This window comes from Opisthocomus hoazin, chromosome 28 (genome assembly GCF_030867145.1).
Source record: "Opisthocomus hoazin isolate bOpiHoa1 chromosome 28, bOpiHoa1.hap1, whole genome shotgun sequence".
In the NCBI taxonomy this organism is placed as follows: domain Eukaryota; kingdom Metazoa; phylum Chordata; class Aves; order Opisthocomiformes; family Opisthocomidae; genus Opisthocomus; species Opisthocomus hoazin.
The window spans coordinates 2,993,188-3,013,768 of NC_134441.1; the positions used below are offsets into that span (position 1 = coordinate 2,993,188).

The following is a 20,581-nucleotide window of genomic DNA, read 5'->3' on the forward strand; positions in this document are numbered from 1 at the left end:
ACACAAAATGTTTCACTGTCCAAGACAATGCAGGAGTAATCACAGTGCATCAGAAGCACCACCCTGATTTTAAAATTCCCAGGAGCAACCAGGAACCTAGTTTTTGCAGATTCAAAGTTTTCCCCTTGCACTCTACAGTCCCCATCTTCTTAAGGACTCACACACTGTACTTGTCAAAAAAAGCAGATTTGCTCTGGAATCTGGGCTCTCTTCCAGGTCCCACTCCTTTACAGCCAAGTTGCAAATCATCCCACCACATCTAGCCAGGGAAGCTGCCTCGCAGGCCCATTATGTGTGTCCAAGAGCATTTGGGAAGAACGGGGGAGAAGAGCTCTGTTCTGAAGTGCGGGGGCTGATGAATACTTAAAAGAAATCACAGAAGTCTCAACTGCTGGGCAATGAGAGTTCAAATACAGTCAAAGAACAGCATATCAATGATGTCAGATTAACCATGGGAATCCTGCCTCTGAGACTGAAATGAACAGATACAGTATGCACCCTGCACATCTGTACTGATACAAAACCAAATCATCAAGCAACCGGCATTTCAGAACCATGTGTTGTTGCTGAAATTATTATTCAAGTGTCTGGGACCAGTCTGCAGTGCAAGAGTGGCCTCAGGTAACTGAGCCCTCATGTTCTCTCCTTCCAGAAAAAAGTAAAATTCACAACTGCTCTTCAAGGATGTGCACAGAAACAAGAAAACAAAAGATATTAGAGCTATACTCACTAAAATTTATGTCAAATACACAAATGCACATAACTTCCACATTCAATGGCACTTTCCTTAGTCTAAAACTTCTAAGTGATGGAATTAGCTGCAGTTCAAGAGCAATGGAGTATTTGCCCAAACTCAGAAATGAGGCCTTGAATTGGGCATCTAAACTGTTGGCATTTTTCAAGGTTAACATTGCTCCTCTTGTGAAGTACCGGTTGAATTCCAATGTAAACGGTTTATATGAAGCCCCTCTACATTTTCTCTCAGCTGGCCCTACTGGATACAGGTGTACATTAAGACACAATAAATGTGAGGGATAAGATGTATAAGCAACTGACAAGCACAATAGAAAATATTAAAGATGGTCATAAATGATGGTTGTAAGTTGCTTTCTGGCTTACGACATTACATAAGCATCATTGTTTATCACTTGTATAAGTATGGAAATATTTTTTTAAAAAATCTGGAAGTGTGTAAAGTGGATCTGAATCTTCATACAACTTCATTTCCTTCCCTAAACATTTATGGAACATCACTGCACTGTATTAGAGACTGTCATGACAACAATCATCTACCATGCTCAGGTAGATAGAGCCCTGTTTTGGAGCCCTTTTTAACAAAGGAACTATTTAAGTGGCCAGGCAAAATGAGAAGTCCATGACTAAGTACTATAATTCATGGAGCTCCAAGCAACCTGGTCTAGTGGAAGATGTCCCTACTCATGGCAGGGGGGTTGGAACTAGATGATCTTTAAGGTCTTTTCCAACCCTCGCCATTCTATGATTCTATGTCAATTATGCGATCCTGGCTTCAAAAAACAAAACACCAGAACTACTGTAGTAGCATGCATGGAATGCAAAACTGATGCCTGGTACTCATTGGGCATTTAGCCTGGTGTCTTGCATCTGCTAGGAAAAATATGACTACCTATATACGTTTAGGTATACAGGCAGTTGCTTCAGGAACAGGAGAAGCAGGAAGGATGATTAAAGCAGCTGCTTTGGAAGTGCAAACACGGAAGAAACATCAAGCGGCTTACTTATTTGGACTATCAATTCAAGAAAAAGATGCAGAAATGGTCAGAGACTCATTCCTCTCTACATACCTCAGCTCTGCTCCCAAGCTCTCTACTTAATGAGTTGCTACACATACAATAAAAAGTTAGGACGCACTTCGTAAAATGGGAAGAACTCACAGGAAGCAGATGGAAGAGGCTAAAATGGTTCTCAAGCTTTCTTCAAAAAAGGCTGGGTTCTGCTGAATGCAGAAATGCTTGCCAGGAGTTTAAAATCACAGTACACACAGTACAATCCTATTAGAACAAGCACCCAAAGAGGGGCCAGTACGATTCACACAAGTCAGCTGAATGATGCTTAAATTCTAGTCCTTTCCATCACTGTATCAACCATAAATGCCTAAGAACTGTTCAAAGAGTATTAGAAGCCTTTAGATCAAAGCTTGCTCATTTGACTTGCTTGCTGCTCTCTTAAGAGGCACTTCCCTCAACTAGCCTCTGAGATGATGAATTTGCGAAACTCTAAAATTAATCAAAGTCTTATTTTCTGATTTAGTTTGTAATTTTGCAGCATATCTACTTCAAGTTTGGCACCGTCCAAGTAAGGCAGACTGGTTTGACTGAAAAACAGGCAAAACTGTCAAATACAAGCCTTTTCTGTAAGAAAATCCTATTGGACATCATTTGGCAGAAACGGGACACTTGTAAGCTACTGTAAAATGAAAAAGAAATTAATCAAAACAGCAAAAGATTTAGCTCCAGTTAATTAGCTCCTTTTGCACTCTGCAGCAACTAGAGATGGACAGAAAGACATATTTTAGGCAACATGAACAACTAGGGCCTCAGTTTATACTTACCCCCTGCACATATACTGGAAGGCTCTGCCGCCAGAATTTCTATGCAGGATTTCTTCAAAATCTGAAAGACGGAAAATATGTCATGAAGTTTCTGAGATTTGTTTCTATAGAAACACAAATCTGAAAGCATGAGAGGTAGAGTGCACATGTTCTCATGCAAATGCTTAACTCAACACTGCACTTGGCATTCATGTCACAATTATGCCATCTTAGCTTTTCATTTTAAACAAACCACACAGGTGTCGTTGCTCTTCCAAGCTACTGCTATGGAGGAAGGCAACAGATGCCAACACTCTCCAGTATCTCAGTACAAGCTTGCCTTTGCCCGTGGTGTAAGTTCTTATGCAGACTATGATCCGTAACAACTAAGCTGCACTCTGCAGGGTTAGTGAGGCAATGGCATTGCCCTCTTTTTGCAGGCACGCCTCTCCTCAAAATTATCCTGCAGGCCAAAACTCCAAATAAAAATGCCACAAGTTTAAGCTAAGCTGTTTAACTATGCAGTATAACATCCTAGGAATATATCTACACAGCCACTTCACATGTCACAGCATAAGGATTCCAACTTCTTAATTTTTTAATCTGATCTATGAGAGCATACCTGAGTGCATCCTCAAAGTTGCACTGCAGTTTCAAATCAAGCTGTATGGACAATTGTTCTTTACTTAAACCAAGTTTAAATTAAACAGTACATCTTTGTAAGGGTTGGCTTTTAACCACTTTACATGTAGGCAGTGATTTACACAAATACTTCAGCATCAGGCTTGGCAGACTGCTTGTAAGGCACAAGGAACATGCTAGAGTTGGATACTGTTTATTCCCACATAGTGCTAAAATTTCTCGAGCTGTTATTTGCATGCAGCAGCCTTTCCCCTACTCTGAAGATCAACTCAAATTCTTCACTGCAGTCAGCAAACTTGTGACAGTGTCCATAAGCCCCTGCGAGAACAGCAGCAGCAACCGAGAGCTGTGTGTGTTCAGCACTGGGCTGAGCAGCCCCTAGACGAGGTAATACTGATCAAAATTTAGGTCAGCTCCAAGAGGCAAGTGAATGTCAGCCAAGCATCATGACTTGAATCCAACATGAAAATTATTTTCCCAACTTTAAATTGAAACATCTGTAAGGAAAGAAGAGCAACCAATACAATAAATACTGTAAGAAAGATAATCTATTTTTTTCTCCACAATCACAGCTCTCTGCCTCAAATATCTAATTGGAAAAGGTACAGATACAGCCATGATTTTTTTGGGGGGTGGTTTTTTGTTTGTTTGTTTTTTTAAAAAAAAAAACTTTTAAACAAAAGTTTGAGTTACTGCCAAGCAGGGCTGGTAGAGACTGAAAGAGTACCAAGGGACTGAAGGAACCAGGACCATCTGAGCTGCTGGCAGCCTGACAAGGAAGGAGAAAGATTTGCAGGAACAGGGTTATACAGGAACTGTCAAGGGGAAAAAAAAAGAGAAAGTCAACAGCTGAGAACAGAACTGAAAAACAGTAGAAGAATTTGAAAAGCAGAATAAGGAAAATAGACAAAAATATAAAGAGGACTGTAAGAACACTCTTCCAAAGTATCCATCTGTAGCTATCCATCCAACCATCTCCTGCCAGTCCTCTACTACCCGCCCCTTACTCATTGCAGGTTCTGCTTCTCTGAAGACACAGCATTTTTCTCCCAGAGTTACTGCTGAGGCTAATGAGCACAACTAACAGCTGATGTTTTTCCAAGTATTTTTCCTCTCCACTGAAAAATGTCTCCTTGAAGAGGAGAATATTCTCACATTTTTCTGAATTCCCTCTTAGATTCCATTCCTCTCTCCCTCTGCATCTCCAAACGTTTTAATATATAGTTCTTTTCCTCGTCTTTCAGCAATGAAGAGGAGAATTAGGCAAATGAGTTGAAGAACAAATGCGTGAAAAATACAATCAATACTTCAATTCAGAAAAAAAAAAAACAAGTAAAACCTTACACAATTAAGTATGAAATTCATGACTTCAGCCATTTACAAACACCCGTGCTGCAAGCCAGCTTGGACAGTGGGGTGGAATAGCAGGTGTCTCAATTAGATGATGCAGAGCTCCCTTCCAGTCCAATCCAACCCATTTACGTGACCATAAAAAGCTGGCCTTAATGGCTTTTTACTGTGCCAACTGCCATATTTATTTTGATTTAGAATAATAATAAGTTTCCAATGCTCCAAGCACCCACCCTAACTTAAAGAGAAAATCGGGCAGCAGTAACCACTGCAAAAGAATTCCTTTCTGTCTCTTCCTCATTATAAAAATACATTCAAAAAAAGACTTCAATATATTGATCACAGAAGATTTCACCAAATCAGTTCTCTTCTTTCCGCAAGGACTGCACAGCCTCGTGTGGGATGTAGGTGCACTTTTTTCACTGCAGGCTCGCTCCCCAGGAAAGCAAAATAACATGCAAGAGTGGTGACACAATCCCCCAGCTGAGTGCCTATAAACCGCTCCAACAGCGTGCACGGGAGAACTGACTCCACATCCTTATTTTCACAAGAACTACAACAGTTCTGGTTTACTTGGTAACCAACTGCAGGCCTCAAGGCAGCTTGTCTTGGCACCCATGCAGAAAAGTACTTGAAGCACGTGCTCAGTCTTGGTGAGGAAGCATCCCGTTGTCTTTCGCAGCACACGCTTAATGACCAAGCACAGACTCCCAAATCAGTCTCCTGTTGTACTCTATGGGGGTCCAATTGTGCTCCAGCTTCACAGAGGCTCCTGGAAGGATCTCTTGGTAATATTTGTTGACGTGCCAAATAAGTGCAATACATCCTTGTGGAAGCATGGCTTTATTTGCCACAGTTATCTCTATCAGGACAGAACTGAATTTAGCACTACCTGCGACTAATTTAGCTTTCTGCCAGGAAACACACTTAAGGTCAAGAACTAGGAAAGGCCCTGCAGGTCACCTGGGCCCTTTTAGAAACAAAAGGAAGAAGGGGAGTGAAATTCTGCAGCTGCTGGAAGCCTTCACTTGATATTCTGGTCCACAAGCACACAGACAGATTTTCACCACAGCAGCTGCATATTTCTTCCAAATTTTTTTTCCATCAAGTTTGGGAATTCTAATTAGCAAACAGGATGCTGAAGTTTAATAGAAGGTTACTGCCTAATCAGCATCAGTGTGAATGACCTACAGTCTGAGGCTAGGTACTAGTTATCAAGCTCTGTTGAACTACCAAATAACAAAGTCTGTTGCCAATTACAAAACAGTAATTTATTTATTGTTTCCTGTCCAATAATACCTGCATGAGCTAAGTAAAATAAATATATTTAAGTCCTTTATAAAGACGCATTTGGGGGAAGAAAGAAGTAGAAACCCTGACCACATACTACTAAAAGTAACAAGAAACACCATACAGTAGAGGCTGGGGATTCACATCCTCTGCTTTCGACAGCTAAGCTACCTAACCAAGCCAAGAGGCTTGAATTGCTGAGTTTCTCTGGTCTACATAGAAAGCCTGGCTCTGACAGAAGACAGATTCAGAATACCTCTGTGAAGCTCCTGCTCTGAATTGCCCTCTGGAGATCCCATCCTTCCTTACTGGCTGCAGGAGTTTAAAGAGCCCAGCTTGCTGAAACTGAGCAATGTACACAGAACGCTCAGGCTACATGTTAGCAGTAAGGCAGACAGCTAACTTAGAAATTTTGTGTACATTACAGATTTTGCACATACAGCACGAGTCTTGCAAAGGTAGTCACTTTCTCATCTCTCTCCCCCATTCATAGAGCCTCAGCCCCTTTCCCTGCATCAGGGAATATACAGTTTATCTATTTACAAGTGAAGTTTGAACAGCTAGCTCAGCACAAGTATGTAAAAGCATCACCACATTTCTCATACTTTGTCTATCAGACACTCACATCAAGTTCTCACAAAAGTTACCACGCTACACATATCCAGCACTGCAGCCCGTCCCAGAAAAGATTTGTGTAACAGAAGTATTCAGAGGCAGTGTATTTCCAGGCTAAAATTTCTTGGGGTGTAGGAGTACGCTGAACTGTCATATCAATTCTAAGAGGTGAAGCAAGACCTGAAAACTACTGAGGGTAGGTGGGCATCACCGCAAGATGATCCAAAAGGAGTACACAGGAAATTGAACTTAAAAGGATGAATCATTTGCAGAATTTATACAGATAGGAGACGGTCCCACAAACTTCTTCATACTACTTAATTTTTTAGACATCACAACTGCTTCTTGAGGCTTCCTGCAGCTCACTCGGAGAATCCTTTCCAAGGGACCTAGGATTACACCTCTATTTGAGATAAGCTCTAAGCTAGTGCCACTGTTTAACACATGGTGAGGATCAGGGAGTATTCTTGTTCCAAGCGACTGCTCTTTCAGTCAGTTTCTGTTAAAAGCTCAAAGCAAAGCAATGGACAGGATCCCCATCCTGATTTTCATGTTGCTTCATGTTCCATTGCCTCCAGCACTCCTATAAAAAACATACTGAGCAGTAGGTGAAGTTGAGTTTCAGGTTTTCCTTCTAGGACTTGCTCCATTTGCTTTACATTGACAGGTTATGATCTGCAGAAACTTTTCACAGCAAAGAAAAACTGAATTAATTACTTCAGTTCCTTCCATTTGTTTCCCAGCTTACAGCAATCAGATGCCCATTTCTCTACCACATTCTTCGCTGCTAACAAACTCAAAATCCCCATGAAACACACGGCAAGCTGAAGTTTTAGCAGTCGCTTTTTCAGTGAGGAAGAAAAAGCCATTGGTTTGCTTAATAAAAAAGTCACACTGGAACTCACAGGAGAGAAAGGACCAAAACCTACAGTGCACTGAAGAGTTCTGGCTCTCACTTCCACAACCGTGTTTTTAAGCACGACTTCAGCACAGGACTGTATTTTCAGCCCATTTAAACTCAGCCTCCAGGGCACAATCTAAATAGCTTCGTCGTGGTGCTCAGTAGGAGACAGTCCTCCTCAGAAGGCACCGAGCAGGTCCCTGTGCAGCTGCTAACTCAGAACTTGGCTCCCACAGTAAAGGAAGGGCAGGTGAAGTGAAACATTTGCAGGCCCGCCACCCTGAACATCTTTGCTCAGCACATCTGGAAGCCCAGTGGATGACAGCCTCAAGCTCCACCACTCCCAATTCCCACCCTCTTCCTTATTCCAGAGGGACTTCTAAGTCCACCACCTCTGCACATGCAGACGGTTAAAAAGGATCTACTCCTCAGGACAAGGGGAGGAGGGAAGAGATAGGCTGCTTCAGCAGGAATACAGGGCAGTTTACACCAAATCACTGCAGAGCAGAAGGAATCCAGGACTTCACATCTCAAGACTGATCTCAAGCACTAGTCTCCCCCAGGCTCATTTTATCTTTCCTTCCTCTGTCATATCAACCAGCAGCTGCTAGCCTAACCAATCCCCTCTACACATGGCCAAGCATCCTTGCTATACCAACTCTTCCACAGGAATTGAAAGAAGCTTCCACAACTTACGGTCCTTTCAACATTAAAATGCCTTACTGTGAACACAAATGCTTTGTTTGCACCAAGACACAGGTGCTTCACAAGGACAAGAAAAGAAGAAATGAGGGAGCTTATTTTCCAGCTAGAACAGGAATCTACAAATGCTTTGTTATTCTATAGAGTGATTTATGTCCTTCTTGCCATTCCTTTTACACACCCAACCTACTGCAATTATTCCACTCAAATGCAGTGATCAGGTCACAGATTCATGACTGTACAATTACATTTCCCTGGGACCTCCCTCCCAGGGCTGGTTAATCTTGCACCAGTCAACAGAAGCAGTCCTTGACTAAGGTTCCCGGAGGCTGAAGTCTTTCCATTCTGTTAAGTATAACTGGAAAAGGAGTCAGGACCACTCCTGGAATTCATTAAAAGCAGCTGCAAAGGGAACACAGGGCGAGGAAGCAAACTAGGAGTTTCTGTTGTTTTTTTGCTTTCAGAAATGACTTGCAACACCTGATTGCCCAAGAGAATTGAGGCAGTAGCCCCACACTTGGACAGTGTCAAGAAAACCAATAAGCAAGGTATTGTATTCCATCTACATGCGAGAGCACTAGGGAAAACCGAGCCTGTGTCGAGGGAACAGTTTTGCTTGGTACTACGTGGTCAGAATAGCACGTAACCACTGTAAACACAGAAATCTGAGACATCCCCCCCAGGTGAACCTACCCTCTCCAGCTTCAAGTTGTATATTTCATCTGTGTTTTATCAACTAAAAAGCCTACACCAGTATGAACAAACCACATCCTTAAAAGAATTTCCCATCCTTCTTTGCAGCCATGGGAAGGAGTAATTAGAACAGTTATAGGATACAACTGAGCAAAAGGAACAGAAAAATACTGAAAACTACCTGAAAACATAGTGTTTCCTAGTGAACGCTTGGCATATTTTATACTTAAAATGAAAGTGGCACTCACATCCTCTCATGTTGTCTTTCCGGCTCAGTCAAGGGAAGCGTTGGTCCTAGGTGAGACAGTATCGGACCACTCAAGGTTTTAGAGCTAGAGAGAGGGATGCCTCACAAGGCATCCTTATTTGCCAGTGAAGACCATAGAGCCATTTCTATGACTTGTACAGAAGCCATGGGAAAGGACTCAATCTATTCCCCTCCGTCTGTCAGCTGAACTGCTAGCTCTTACGCCAGACACTCAGGAATGGGCCAACTCTTACACACTGCACCCAACTCGTAAAGGAAGTGACAGGAACTGATCAATCTGAATCAGGAAACCTAGGTCTGGGGAGGAAAAAAATAGCCCATTTGTCAGGAGGCTGAAAGTAGAAAGCAGACTTTTGGGGATTTTGGCATACACAGCAGGATCCCTTCTCCCATTCTAAACAAGTGAGCAGTCCAGCACATCCATCAGGACAGAAAGGATGCTAATCAAGCAGGAAGATGAAGATCAAAGAGTGCCCTAATCCTTCATATAGAGTAATATAACACAACTCTGCTGTCCCAGTCTGTGGCAGCCATCTTGTATACTGTCATCATGTGCCTAGTGCATTGAGTCAGGTACTTCCCATCAAGGAGGCAGACATACAAAGATATTATTTAGGCTCAAAGCTTCCTGTGTTGTGACCTGTTGATAAACTCTACCTTGAAGTAGCAATATTAGTACAAACAAAGGTCAATTTCTTTGGACCAAACGTTTAAGCAATTTATTAACAGTCAGCAAGTCCTTCTGAACACAGGAAAACTAACCCTTCATCTGCACAAGCTAACACAAACTAACAGGCACACATGCAAACACATGATTAAAGATACTTACAGAGTCTATGATTCCCTGAAGGGCTTCAAAACCATCATTCACTGGAAAGACGTGATCTTTGCTGTCCGCAATTCTAGCCAGCTGACAAAGTGGTAAAAGTAAATAAAACAGAAATGCAAAGAATGAGATAGATTAGCCAGCAGGCACCAAATTAAGACTGCTCCAGACTCATCCACTTGCAAGTAAGAAAACCCAAATACTCCAAGCACTCTGAATGGATTGCTAGGACATTACAGTTTGTCCAGCACTAATAAGTTTATCTCTTCAGCCTAATTGTTTTTAGAAAGCTCTGTATCGGGACTCCGAAAAGGCTTCCCTTAACTTTGAAGACAAGACAGAGTGTGGCTTACACCGATGCCAAAAGCCTAATGATCTTTACTGCAAAAACTGTCTCCAACGTGACTGTAAATCACCCAGCATGGTAACTCCCCAACCAAAATAGGCCACAGCATCAACATGACAGGCCAGTAATGCAGCAAAATACTTCAGCATATACCTCATTTCATTTGAACCAGGGAACTAATCAAAATGATTCAGTACTTTCACATATGGAGAAGACTAATGCAAATGATACCCCATCTGGAGATATAGACCTGATTCTCCTTACCTGTCAGGACAGCGATTTGACTATTTGACCTATGATCAACCATTAGAGAGCCAAGAAGAAGAAAGCAGGGAGCTCTAACAGGAGATATTTTCTGAGTGGAGGGAAAAAGGTAGCAGAAGAACATTTGGAAGCCTACGTGACAAGGAAGAGGACCATTCATGAGGTGGTGGTTAAGTGAGGGGAACCAGGACATCACCTGTAAAAAGCTACATGCAGATTCACTTGTCAATGGCATGCTAAGGGTTAAGGCAAAAATATAAGCCCAGTTCAGAAGTAATGAGCTCTCCATGCATCAGCTGGAGCAGAACCAAGTTTTACTGCTGCAAGGCCAATGTTTGTTATAGTAATTCTCTCCCGTGGCAGAGGTAACTTCAGCATAGCAGGCCTCTTTGGCGTTTCCTGTAGCATTGCAAATTGGAGGCAGCAGACTAGCCACACATTCCTCCCTAAACCCCACTGGCTCCACCTCTCCAGCTCACATCACTCGGAACTCCCACTTCTCAGGCAAAACACCAAACTGCCAACCTCCTAGTTTGCATCCAGAGAAATACTCCAGGCAACTTTCCCCAGCCTGTCCGAAAAGGGTATTAAAGCTGCTTATTGCCTGTTGGCCAAGATACAACAGCTTCTGTAAAGCAGGATGTTTACAGTTTCCTCAACTCATTCCCCATAGTCCTCCCCCTAGTGCATTCTGGGGCTTCAGAGTCACCTAATTCCAGTTCATTTCTTCAGCATCTACATGACTTCAAGTAGCAGCTGTCTCAGTTCTGCTAATTTAGATCTAGTTTCTTTGCCTCCTTGCTTTTTCTGTGACTTAGTCTGGGTTACACTAGTCTCTGGTTTTCATTAAAGCAGACTGTTCTAAACCAAGTTTGTTTTGACTCCTTTTTGAATCAGTGTTTGAAGCTTTGTCAGAAAGCCGAAAACCTGGAAAAGCTCTATTCAATTTCAGCAGTCCACTTTGGGGCTGTACAAGTGTTTCACTCATGTTAGAAAAATATAATGTCAACTATTACACTTAGGGTGAAATATAATTCATGGAAATACTAACATTCATATGATAAATGTAGAAGTCAGTCTATCAAATGGCAAAACATAGTAAAATATTCATGTCACTAATGAAGCTGTTAGTTTTTTACAGCGTAGCCTTCCTGTGAAAGAAAAGCTGGACTGAAACTGAAGTGTTACATGGCAATACCTCAATTTTACGGAAGAATAAGGTCCCCACAACCACCTTCTGCCTACAGCTTAAGACAGACTGATCTGCTGTTCTTCGTGTGTCTTTTCCTCTGCTCTTCTCTACCATTAGCAAGAGTCGTTGTGGCATGCAGGCAGAGGTACAGTTCTCTACATACAGACATTTAGACAGAAAGGGGCTTAAACCCACCACCCAGACCAAGACACTGCAGACAATCAGTTTAGAGTGTCAACAGAAGCAGAGGAAGGCCTCTTGAGAAGCTGTGAGAAAGTGATTCAGGAGCACGTGCCTGTGTTCAACATGCACCTTTGCCAAGTAGCTCAGTAAACACGAGTGCCTCATTTACCTGGGTCTCATTGAAGTCTTTCACACCAACACAATACACTGTTGCTCCCAGGTCACGCGACCGATTAGCCTGGAACAAGGAAAGGTAGGATGACATGGATGCAAATGTGACATGATGCAGGTTTCTGAAAGGTCTTCATCATAAATTTAGTCTTTCTCTGTAAAATGAACAAGGTGGGGAGGGGCGGCTTGTCAAAAAAGCTTTAAAAGCTTTCCTCACTGATTCTGCAGAAACAGGTTTTATCTGCTACTAGCATAGCTATTTGTTTAGTAAAACAAAACGCAAGGTATCTGATGGTTCTTTTAAACTTAATTAGCTCACCTTCCTAGCATTTGTCTGTCCGACAGATGTAAGACAGTAAATTCATTTTCATCATTCAGAACACATCCCAGTATAACAGTAACCTAAAATGTTTTGATATTTTTTATTCAGACACGTGTGCCTGGACTCATGATATGCATAGGTGAAAAAAACATTTCTTTCCATCTGCTACAGAACTGTATCACTCCCACCTTTTAGTGTCCCAAACTAATGAAGGGAGAACATCCACAGGTTTGATTTGTTTGTGTTTTTTTTTAAATCATATTTCATTAGAACAGGAACACCTGACTGAAAACCCATTCCCAGAAAAGATGGTAGCAAGTCAGACACTATCAGAAAACTGTACTAGTTCAAATTGTTAAACAGCAAAGTTCTTTACCAGAAAAGCATCATTCCAGTTGTACACCAGGAAACTTAAACCCAAACAACTGAAGCAACTCAGTGAGTTGCTACAGCTGAGTCCAGGATCTCCATTCTACTAGCTCACTAACTGTTCCTCCCCAAACCAAAACAAATATCACAGTTTTGACCTCTCCACTTGTTCATTCACCTCTAAAAACAAACTTTTCTTGTGGATTTTTGATTTCAGAAGGGAAGAAGAGAAGACGAACAATAAAGGAGGGGGAACTCTAGATTCATGACACTTGTTTGTGCTGTAGCAATATTGGTTTTATTTTACAATGCCATTCTTTTTGTTGTTATTGGATTCAAAGCTGCTCTTTGGACAGATTGAGAGGAAAAGCTGTCCATAGCAAATTCATGTAACAATACCATCTACCAAGTTTAGGTTATCCTAATTTGTTTGACTGACAAGTGAAAATTGGTTCATCTCTTCAGAGATAACTATCAAAAGGACATCAGCAGGAACACTAAACAGCAAAGCTTTCAAGTGCTCAACCTACTGTTTATCTTACATTTTGCATAACATGCTAATTTAATGAGGGTGTTAAGAATACACACTTGATTCTTGTAAACATTTGTGGAAGTTTTGGATCTGATCATCTGAGAGGCTTTCTGATGTGATGATTATAGGAACAACAGTCATCCTCTTTCTGCAGTCTTTTTTTGTAAAAGAAGAAAAGTCAAAGTGAGAAGATTCAGGTTACTTCCCAGAACAATCCAGTAAATACTCAAACTTTTCAACTCTGAACTATTCTTTCCGCCCTTTTTTTGGTGTTTTGTTTAACTGGAAGTTTAAACCTTTCCTATGAGCAGTCTCAGTTTTGATGAGTCAGAAGCATGTCTGCTGTTAATGTTTATCCTTAAGATTCATGTCTAAAGAGCACCAAAGGGAAGTTTCTTTACTAGGGGAAAAGGTTTTCTCTATCTTTTGCCTTCAAAGCAGCAAGTCCAAACATTTCACTGGCTCCCTGGCTAAAAATGTGCAAGACGCTTACCTCCCTCTCAGAGTAGAAAAATAGGTCTTCATGGAGTTCTCCGTCTGTCAACGCAATGATGACACTTGCAGTTCTGTAACCTAAACACACAAACTTCTTTAGGCCTTTGTTTCTGAGTTGTATTTGTTAAACTAGCCTGGAAAATAACCTGCTAGTGGCCTGTTAGCACACTTAAAAGACCAGAAATAGTGGACACCAAGCTCATGTCCTTACCTCCCTTCAGCCAACCAGTTTTCAGAAGACATGAATTTCTGCACTTTTTCCACTCAGGCACCCACCTTCAATACCAGTTTTATACCGCGCTCCTTTGAGGTGCCAATGATTTTTAATTGACAGTCCCTCATAACTCTTTCACATATTTCACACCAGTAGATTAGACTGCCATAAAAAAAAAAAACAAACAGCAAGGTGTTCCTAGTTTTCTCCTGATTTCATCAATGCTGTCAATTCACAAAATCCAGAGATCTTTTTCAGCTTGTGATAAAAAGCTCAATTCTGATTTAAACAGACATGGTACGAATACGGCCTAAAATCTCCAGTCTTCCTATATAACCTAATTCAGCAACATAGTTAAACCTTGCAGTCTTCCCCTTGTATTGATTATAGCTTGGGTTTTACAAGCTTGTATTAGTTTTCAGGAGTGGCCAAATGGAATTAATTCATATTTCTAACAGTAGACTTGTTACAGATCTGAAGCAGCTCTGTAGGTACAACTCGCACAAATACTGTTACAGAAAGATAAAGGCTAAATATGTCAAGGCATGTAAATTATCAACCTTTAAATTTCTTCAACCATCTAGGGCATTTTCCTGCCATTACAAGTAGCTGTGCCTTTAACAACTGTTGCTGAAGAGTCAAAAACCCAAACAAGCAACTTCCTCAATCACTGCAGAACAGACATCAATACCTAATTTTCCTGGTGCCACTTAGAAATGCCGAATTTTAAATAAAGTGGTAATGACGCAACAAGAAACTTACTTGCTTGACAAACAATAAGCAACATGCAAGGCCATTCATGTTGCAGATGCCTAACTCAAGTGCCCAGGCTCTTTCTGTAGGAAATGGGGAAAAGTCAGCACTTCTCGTACAAACTGAGGAACCCAAATGACCTCCAGAGATGCCTTTCTCCCTCCATTGACTACTGCAGGAGCCTTTCAGCCTACTGCAGGTGGTATAAACACTCCCTTTAGTGGAGCAAGGACAAACACACAGAACTAAGAGACAAAATACGCAAGCCAACATTCTGACTTGAGGACCCAGCTGTCCACTGCTGCCTGCATATGGCAGCAATCTGTTTACATTTAACATGTATACCAGCATATAAAAGCATTATCAACCCCAAATTGAATTGTTCTAGCTATTGATACCATTCTGCTGTAGTCATATTTTACAGGTGAGTCCCAAAGCCGTGTGGACTTAGTCACTACTTCATTTCATTCATCAGTGGCCCTGCAAAATCATCACAACTGGCTTTGTACTCAAACATCGGGTTGCCTATCTTTTGGTTCCCAAGAAGCAATATTTACGTTTCTACTTCAGGCTTTGCAGTGCAGAAAGTTTTTGCATTAATTACAGGGAAGGAAAGGACAAACATTTTTGCAGTTTTCTGCACTTCCTACTGGATTTAATAATTGCTTATTGAAAAAAACATTTACCAAACAGCATCTCCACGTACTCATGTTTCAGAGAGAAGAAGAAATGGTTACCTGAGTCCTCAAGCAAAAAGAGTAAAGTAAGGCACCAGACACTTTTGGTAAGAGTAGGCACCGTCAGTCAGCCTAGCTTCTCACTTTTGGCCTGAAATGCCTTCATTCCAGCTCTGGATCCTTAAAGCTCCACCTGTCCTTTTTCCTTTTCAGGAAAAAGCATCCTGAATAGCATTGCATTCCTGTAAGAGTAGGAGCCACCCCCAACCTCTCCCACAGTGAAGCTGCATTTCAAATCTATTAAAGTTAACAGTCAAAAAGAAAGAGAAAAAAAACAATGAATGGATCAAGAAAGTCTCTCACCGTGAACATTTTCATAGTAAATCTGTTCACTTGCCTGAAATTAAACCAGAAGATTATTAGCAATAAACGAATAATAATACTTTGTGGGCATCTACACGCACACTAGAAAGAAAGTGAAGATAGCAGTGAGGATGTCATGTTTATAGTCTGCACATAACCTCTGTTTTCCAAGATATCTGCTTCACAGAACAAGTTTCTTGCCTATGGTTTTAATTGTGATTCTTCAAGGTCTTATCTAAACCATAACTCAGTCAAACCAACCCTAAGGCCACTGGCCAACAGTAGTCTCCTGCTATTCTGCTACCTGAAAAACCACATTCACCCCCTCTCCTTGAGAAACATCCGAGGCCCATCGATAAATATTCCCTGACACCTCTAGATCAACTAAATAAACCAACTGCAGGGAGATATTCTTATGCTTCTGTCTCCCACTTGATCTATGAGCAAGCATATTCTGCAAGGCAGAAGGGCAAATGATTCAGTGTGCATCGATTCGAAATTGAAAACTAGGCAATTCTGAACATACTTGCCTTATGAATATAATTTCTGTTCTGGAATTAAATTTGGTTTTTTTAGACTTCTCCTGCAAAGTTTCTGACATCACCAAACTGGGATTTGGTTCTGGACTCCAAGTTAAGAGCCAGCATCTCTGTCATGTCACTGAATTTTTGGTGTGCATTTACACGCATTTTTCAATAGGAAGACAGTTCCACAACCCTTCAAAATGCATCTGTAGTACAGAAGTGGGAGTGGGTTCAGGTTTAGAGAAACTCCTGAGCGTGAAAATATACACAAGATGTTCAGAGCAGGCAATAACTTCTGCGTAGCATTATTTGCCCACCAATGAGTACAGGCTAGAGTCATGGCCTCAGCCCCCACCCAATTCTGACAAGTTTACTGCAGCACCCAAGCAGGAGTCTAGACAGCTTTCCACCCTTCATGAACACAGTTCCGTGTGGGACTGCAATGCCAAAGACTTCAACCTTGTCCTAAGCTGAAAAGGTAACTCCCCCCAGAAAAGCTGAAGGCAAAAAGAAAGGTAAGTAGTAGGGTTTGCAGCTCCCTTGTACCTGCTCCAACACTGAATGTGTACACTTCAGTGTACCTACTGCATAAAAGAGAAATAGCCCCACTTCCCTACCAAAGAATTATTAACCAGATTCCTTTGTTTAACACTTCCTGAGGAGCACCCAGACACAGTTTAGAGGCACTATAGCATGCATCTAGTTACCCTTTCAAATCCTTCATGCATGTATGTGTCTCCTCCTGGCAGGACTTTCTGCAGCTCTTCTAGACCCTGGCGTATCTGTTCCCTGCAAAGAATGCAGATACACTGTTAGATACAAGATCAAATTTATCAGGAGCCGATACCCAGGTGAAGACATGCATGGCAGAACCAGATACGGGGGGGGGGGGGGGGGGGGGGGGGGGGGGGAAGAGTTAATCCAATGCTTATATATGCTAAGGTAATGTCTGGGTAGATACCTTACTAAGCATGAGGGAAAACAGAGCAGATGTGCTCCCAGTGTTCCCACAGCCTGGGGAAAGCATCACAATCGCAGCATCTCCTAGCTCCTAGACCCATACATGTCTTTCTAAATAAATATTTCCTGTGTAACCCTAGTCAACCTCTGATGCAGAAGCTCTGAGCAAACTATACAATCTTCATGAGAAATAGATTTGGTTACTGGATGCAGGACCACACTGACATTGCAAGACCGAATGCAGGGACAAAACTGACTTCTGGCACATTTTAACTATTTCAGAAAATCCAGTTTCCGTGATCATCACCTACTCTATCTCACATTTGCAAGGCTGGTTGCAGCAGTGCATTAATATTACCAGTACAGAGCAGCAACTCCAACAGGGAGAAGAGAGTATCTGCTCTTGCAATAGGTTGAATTACCAACCTTCCACAAACTCATTCTGTACCTGCAATATCCCAAACTAGTTAGACCCTGAGCTGTATAGCACAGGTGTGCTAGGGGCAGCTATTTCCTCCATTCAGCTACCCCTGCACATACCAACACAAAGCTGAATATAAAATCAAGAGCATTTCCTGTGATCAAAACTATTTTTCAAATGTGAACACTGAAATTTTAAAAGAGAGAGCAAAGGTGTTTACAATATGCCAATCTTATCCCAACAGAAGCACAGAGGTTTTCCAAAAGGGATGCTAAGCACCCTCAGTCTTCCCATTCAGATGCTGATACACCACATGGAGGCATATGCAAGGTAGTAGACGTTTTGCCACTACTCCAGCTTCCTTATTAGGAAAGCCCAGTGTTAGCTAAAGGACCAGCATGAAGCACACACCTTGTTTGTGAGTCCCCCAATAAAAAACAGCAGCTCTCCAGTCAGCTGGCTTTTAGACTAAGACCATATCAATATCCTGTTCCCAGTCAACATTTCTAGAACAGCTGGAGAAATATGAAATACATTTGCACATAGGAACTCATGACTTAGAGCCTTAACAGGCTTCAGATCTTTGCAACAGGGTGTGCTCACAGGGTGGCAGACAAAGAGGCAGGGAACAAGTTCTCCTCTGGCACCACGTTAGATATGGTTAATTCTCTTTATACTTACTGTTGCACTAAGTCACAAGAGATGCTTAGGTTGGCTGGGTTTAATGCCATTTGTCAAGGTTGGTATGTTTGTGGACTGCTCCTTAGGAAAGCAGCCAGTTTCCTAGTCATCCCTCTATAGTAGCTGCTCTGGTATGCAATTTCATAGACATCCAATATGTAGAACACATGCTGACTTACACAGTCTTCACATGTGTTACATATATTTTTTGCTGCACGTGGCAATGAAGTTAACAGAGGAAGCAAGAGCGATTAAAGGACCTCATCCAGCTCTCCTTGAAGTCAGGATAAAACAAAAAATCCATCCCATATATTTTACTGAGAATAACTTGGGGATCTACAAGGGGATGACAGCAATGTGCTTCAGAAACATGCCAATCAAACTGTCATTGCCAAAAAATGCACACCCTTGCAATCCATCCTAAACACTGTTTGCCTATAACATACCTTCACCTCTACCTCGAGAGCAGGGCTGTCACCTACGGCTTTCAAGTTTGTTTTTGAGAAGGGAGTTTCACCTATTTGTATGCAGAAGAAACTCCCTAGCGATGTTTCAAAGGCAACAAGGCTCAATTACTTTGAGAAGCACAAAGGTGTCACAACACTGCTCACAGTGGACTGGACTGGTGAAAGAAGCTACGACAAGGACACAAAAGCTGCTGTGCACCTTTAAACCTCTTCTTACCTGTCTTCTGTTAACCTCATTAGAATTGTCCCTCTAGTTGAAAAAACAATGAAGGACATCCTCAGCTGAGGGCTGGAGAAGGAGAGAAAAACAGTAAATTATTTTGGTGGTCCAGACCAGAGCTTACTGTACACATAACACCAAGCACACAGGGCACTCTGACTGCTATCTGCGGTATAACTCAACAGGGTGAAAGACAGGACTGAGCAGCAAGAGGTGTTTCGCCCTGGGCCTTCCCAGTCAAGGCAAGCCATGAGGAATCCTTCCAAAAGGTGTAAATAGCACTTGCATCATGACCTTAAGGATTGTTAAAGCAAGAAAGGCTGAAGCATGTCCTGGTATCACCATGGAGATGAAGGAAGGCTAATTATGTTTTTCATAACACATTCCACCCACTGGCCTGGGGGATTTTTCATCCAGTCTCAAGGCATTCAGTGCCGGAAAGCTGCAGCCTCAGGCTTCTCCCTGCAGACCCAAACTTCTGTACCTCAGGCACCAGCCAGCCATCTCAGAAACAATGAGGATTCCTGCCTCACAAAAATACAATTTCAACCATGGAAGTCAGGCAGCAAAAAAAGTGACCAACTAGCTTATCTAATCCTGTTTCCTGCATGACAGAAATCTGGGGGGAAGCAGTCAATGGGATGATTCGAGAACGGCACTACAAACTCTCTCTCCACCATGGGAGTGGAACCAGCACATGCTGCTTGACAGCAACTGAGAGCACATCTGCCAGCTGCTGGCACACACACCTCTCCTCGTTTGCTTATCTGCACAGCAGCACTTCTTACCTTATGAACTTGCGGGCCAGATGTTCCACAAAATGATATATTTCATTCCAGTGGTGCAGGACACTTCCTGATCTAGGGAAACAATTATTAGAGGAGATGTTAAATTGCTGCTATTGTAGCTTCCCCAGCCTAATGCTCAGTAATTTCTTTTTATTTTGTTTAACACTCCTTGTCCCTACTCTTCCTTTAAAGCAATACTAAACTGTAAATGACATTTCCTACTTAACTGTGAAAAGCAAGAATAATTTACACTCCAGGCAAGTGTTTGAGACTACACTTGGCAGTAACATATGGCAGTTATGCTAGACCTCTGGTGCAACCATAAACAAATAAACCTTGTGTGAGTGAAGACCTGTCTCTGCACAGTATTTTAGATTAATTCTACCAACTCACTTGCCATACCATCATGCAGAACTTGTAGCTCAAGAGTGTTTTGAGAATAAAATGCAGTTGCAGGAACAGATTATTAAACTTCTCCAGCCTTTCCACTGTGCTAGAGACTATGAGAAGTAAAACACCTTAGGTCCACACCTCGACTGTTCTGGCTAATTCTTTCACATCTCAGTTAAAGGCAAAACAAACTAATTTTGCTCCTCAGGAAGCTAAGCCATGGACTATAATGGAATTAGATTATTCTTCTTTATGCTGTAAGAACCAGGGTAAAATTAGGTTAATCAGGATCTTTCAGCACTAAATGACCCTTCTGGCCTAAACCCTTCCATGCACACCGGACTATTAATATTGGAAAAAAATTCCCTTCCTAGATTTGGAAAATAAATGTGA

The 20,581-nt window shown here is 41.8% G+C and overlaps 1 protein-coding gene across 1 annotated transcript in view; it reads right to left on the reverse strand.

The window, feature by feature from the left end:
- The window catches only part of ANTXR1 (ANTXR cell adhesion molecule 1), a 109,891-nt gene that overhangs the window by 80,544 nt on the left and 8,766 nt on the right, over positions 1 to 20,581 (reverse strand). Inside the window, exons 2-9 of the mRNA XM_009936576.2 lie at positions 19,799 to 19,870; positions 19,008 to 19,079; positions 16,969 to 17,050; positions 15,738 to 15,771; positions 13,729 to 13,808; positions 12,011 to 12,079; positions 9,860 to 9,940; positions 2,591 to 2,651 (exon numbers count right to left, since the gene is read on the reverse strand). Coding sequence (XP_009934878.2) covers positions 2,591 to 2,651; positions 9,860 to 9,940; positions 12,011 to 12,079; positions 13,729 to 13,808; positions 15,738 to 15,771; positions 16,969 to 17,050; positions 19,008 to 19,079; positions 19,799 to 19,870 — 551 coding nt within the window. The remainder of the gene's footprint in view (positions 1 to 2,590; positions 2,652 to 9,859; positions 9,941 to 12,010; positions 12,080 to 13,728; positions 13,809 to 15,737; positions 15,772 to 16,968; positions 17,051 to 19,007; positions 19,080 to 19,798; positions 19,871 to 20,581) is intronic.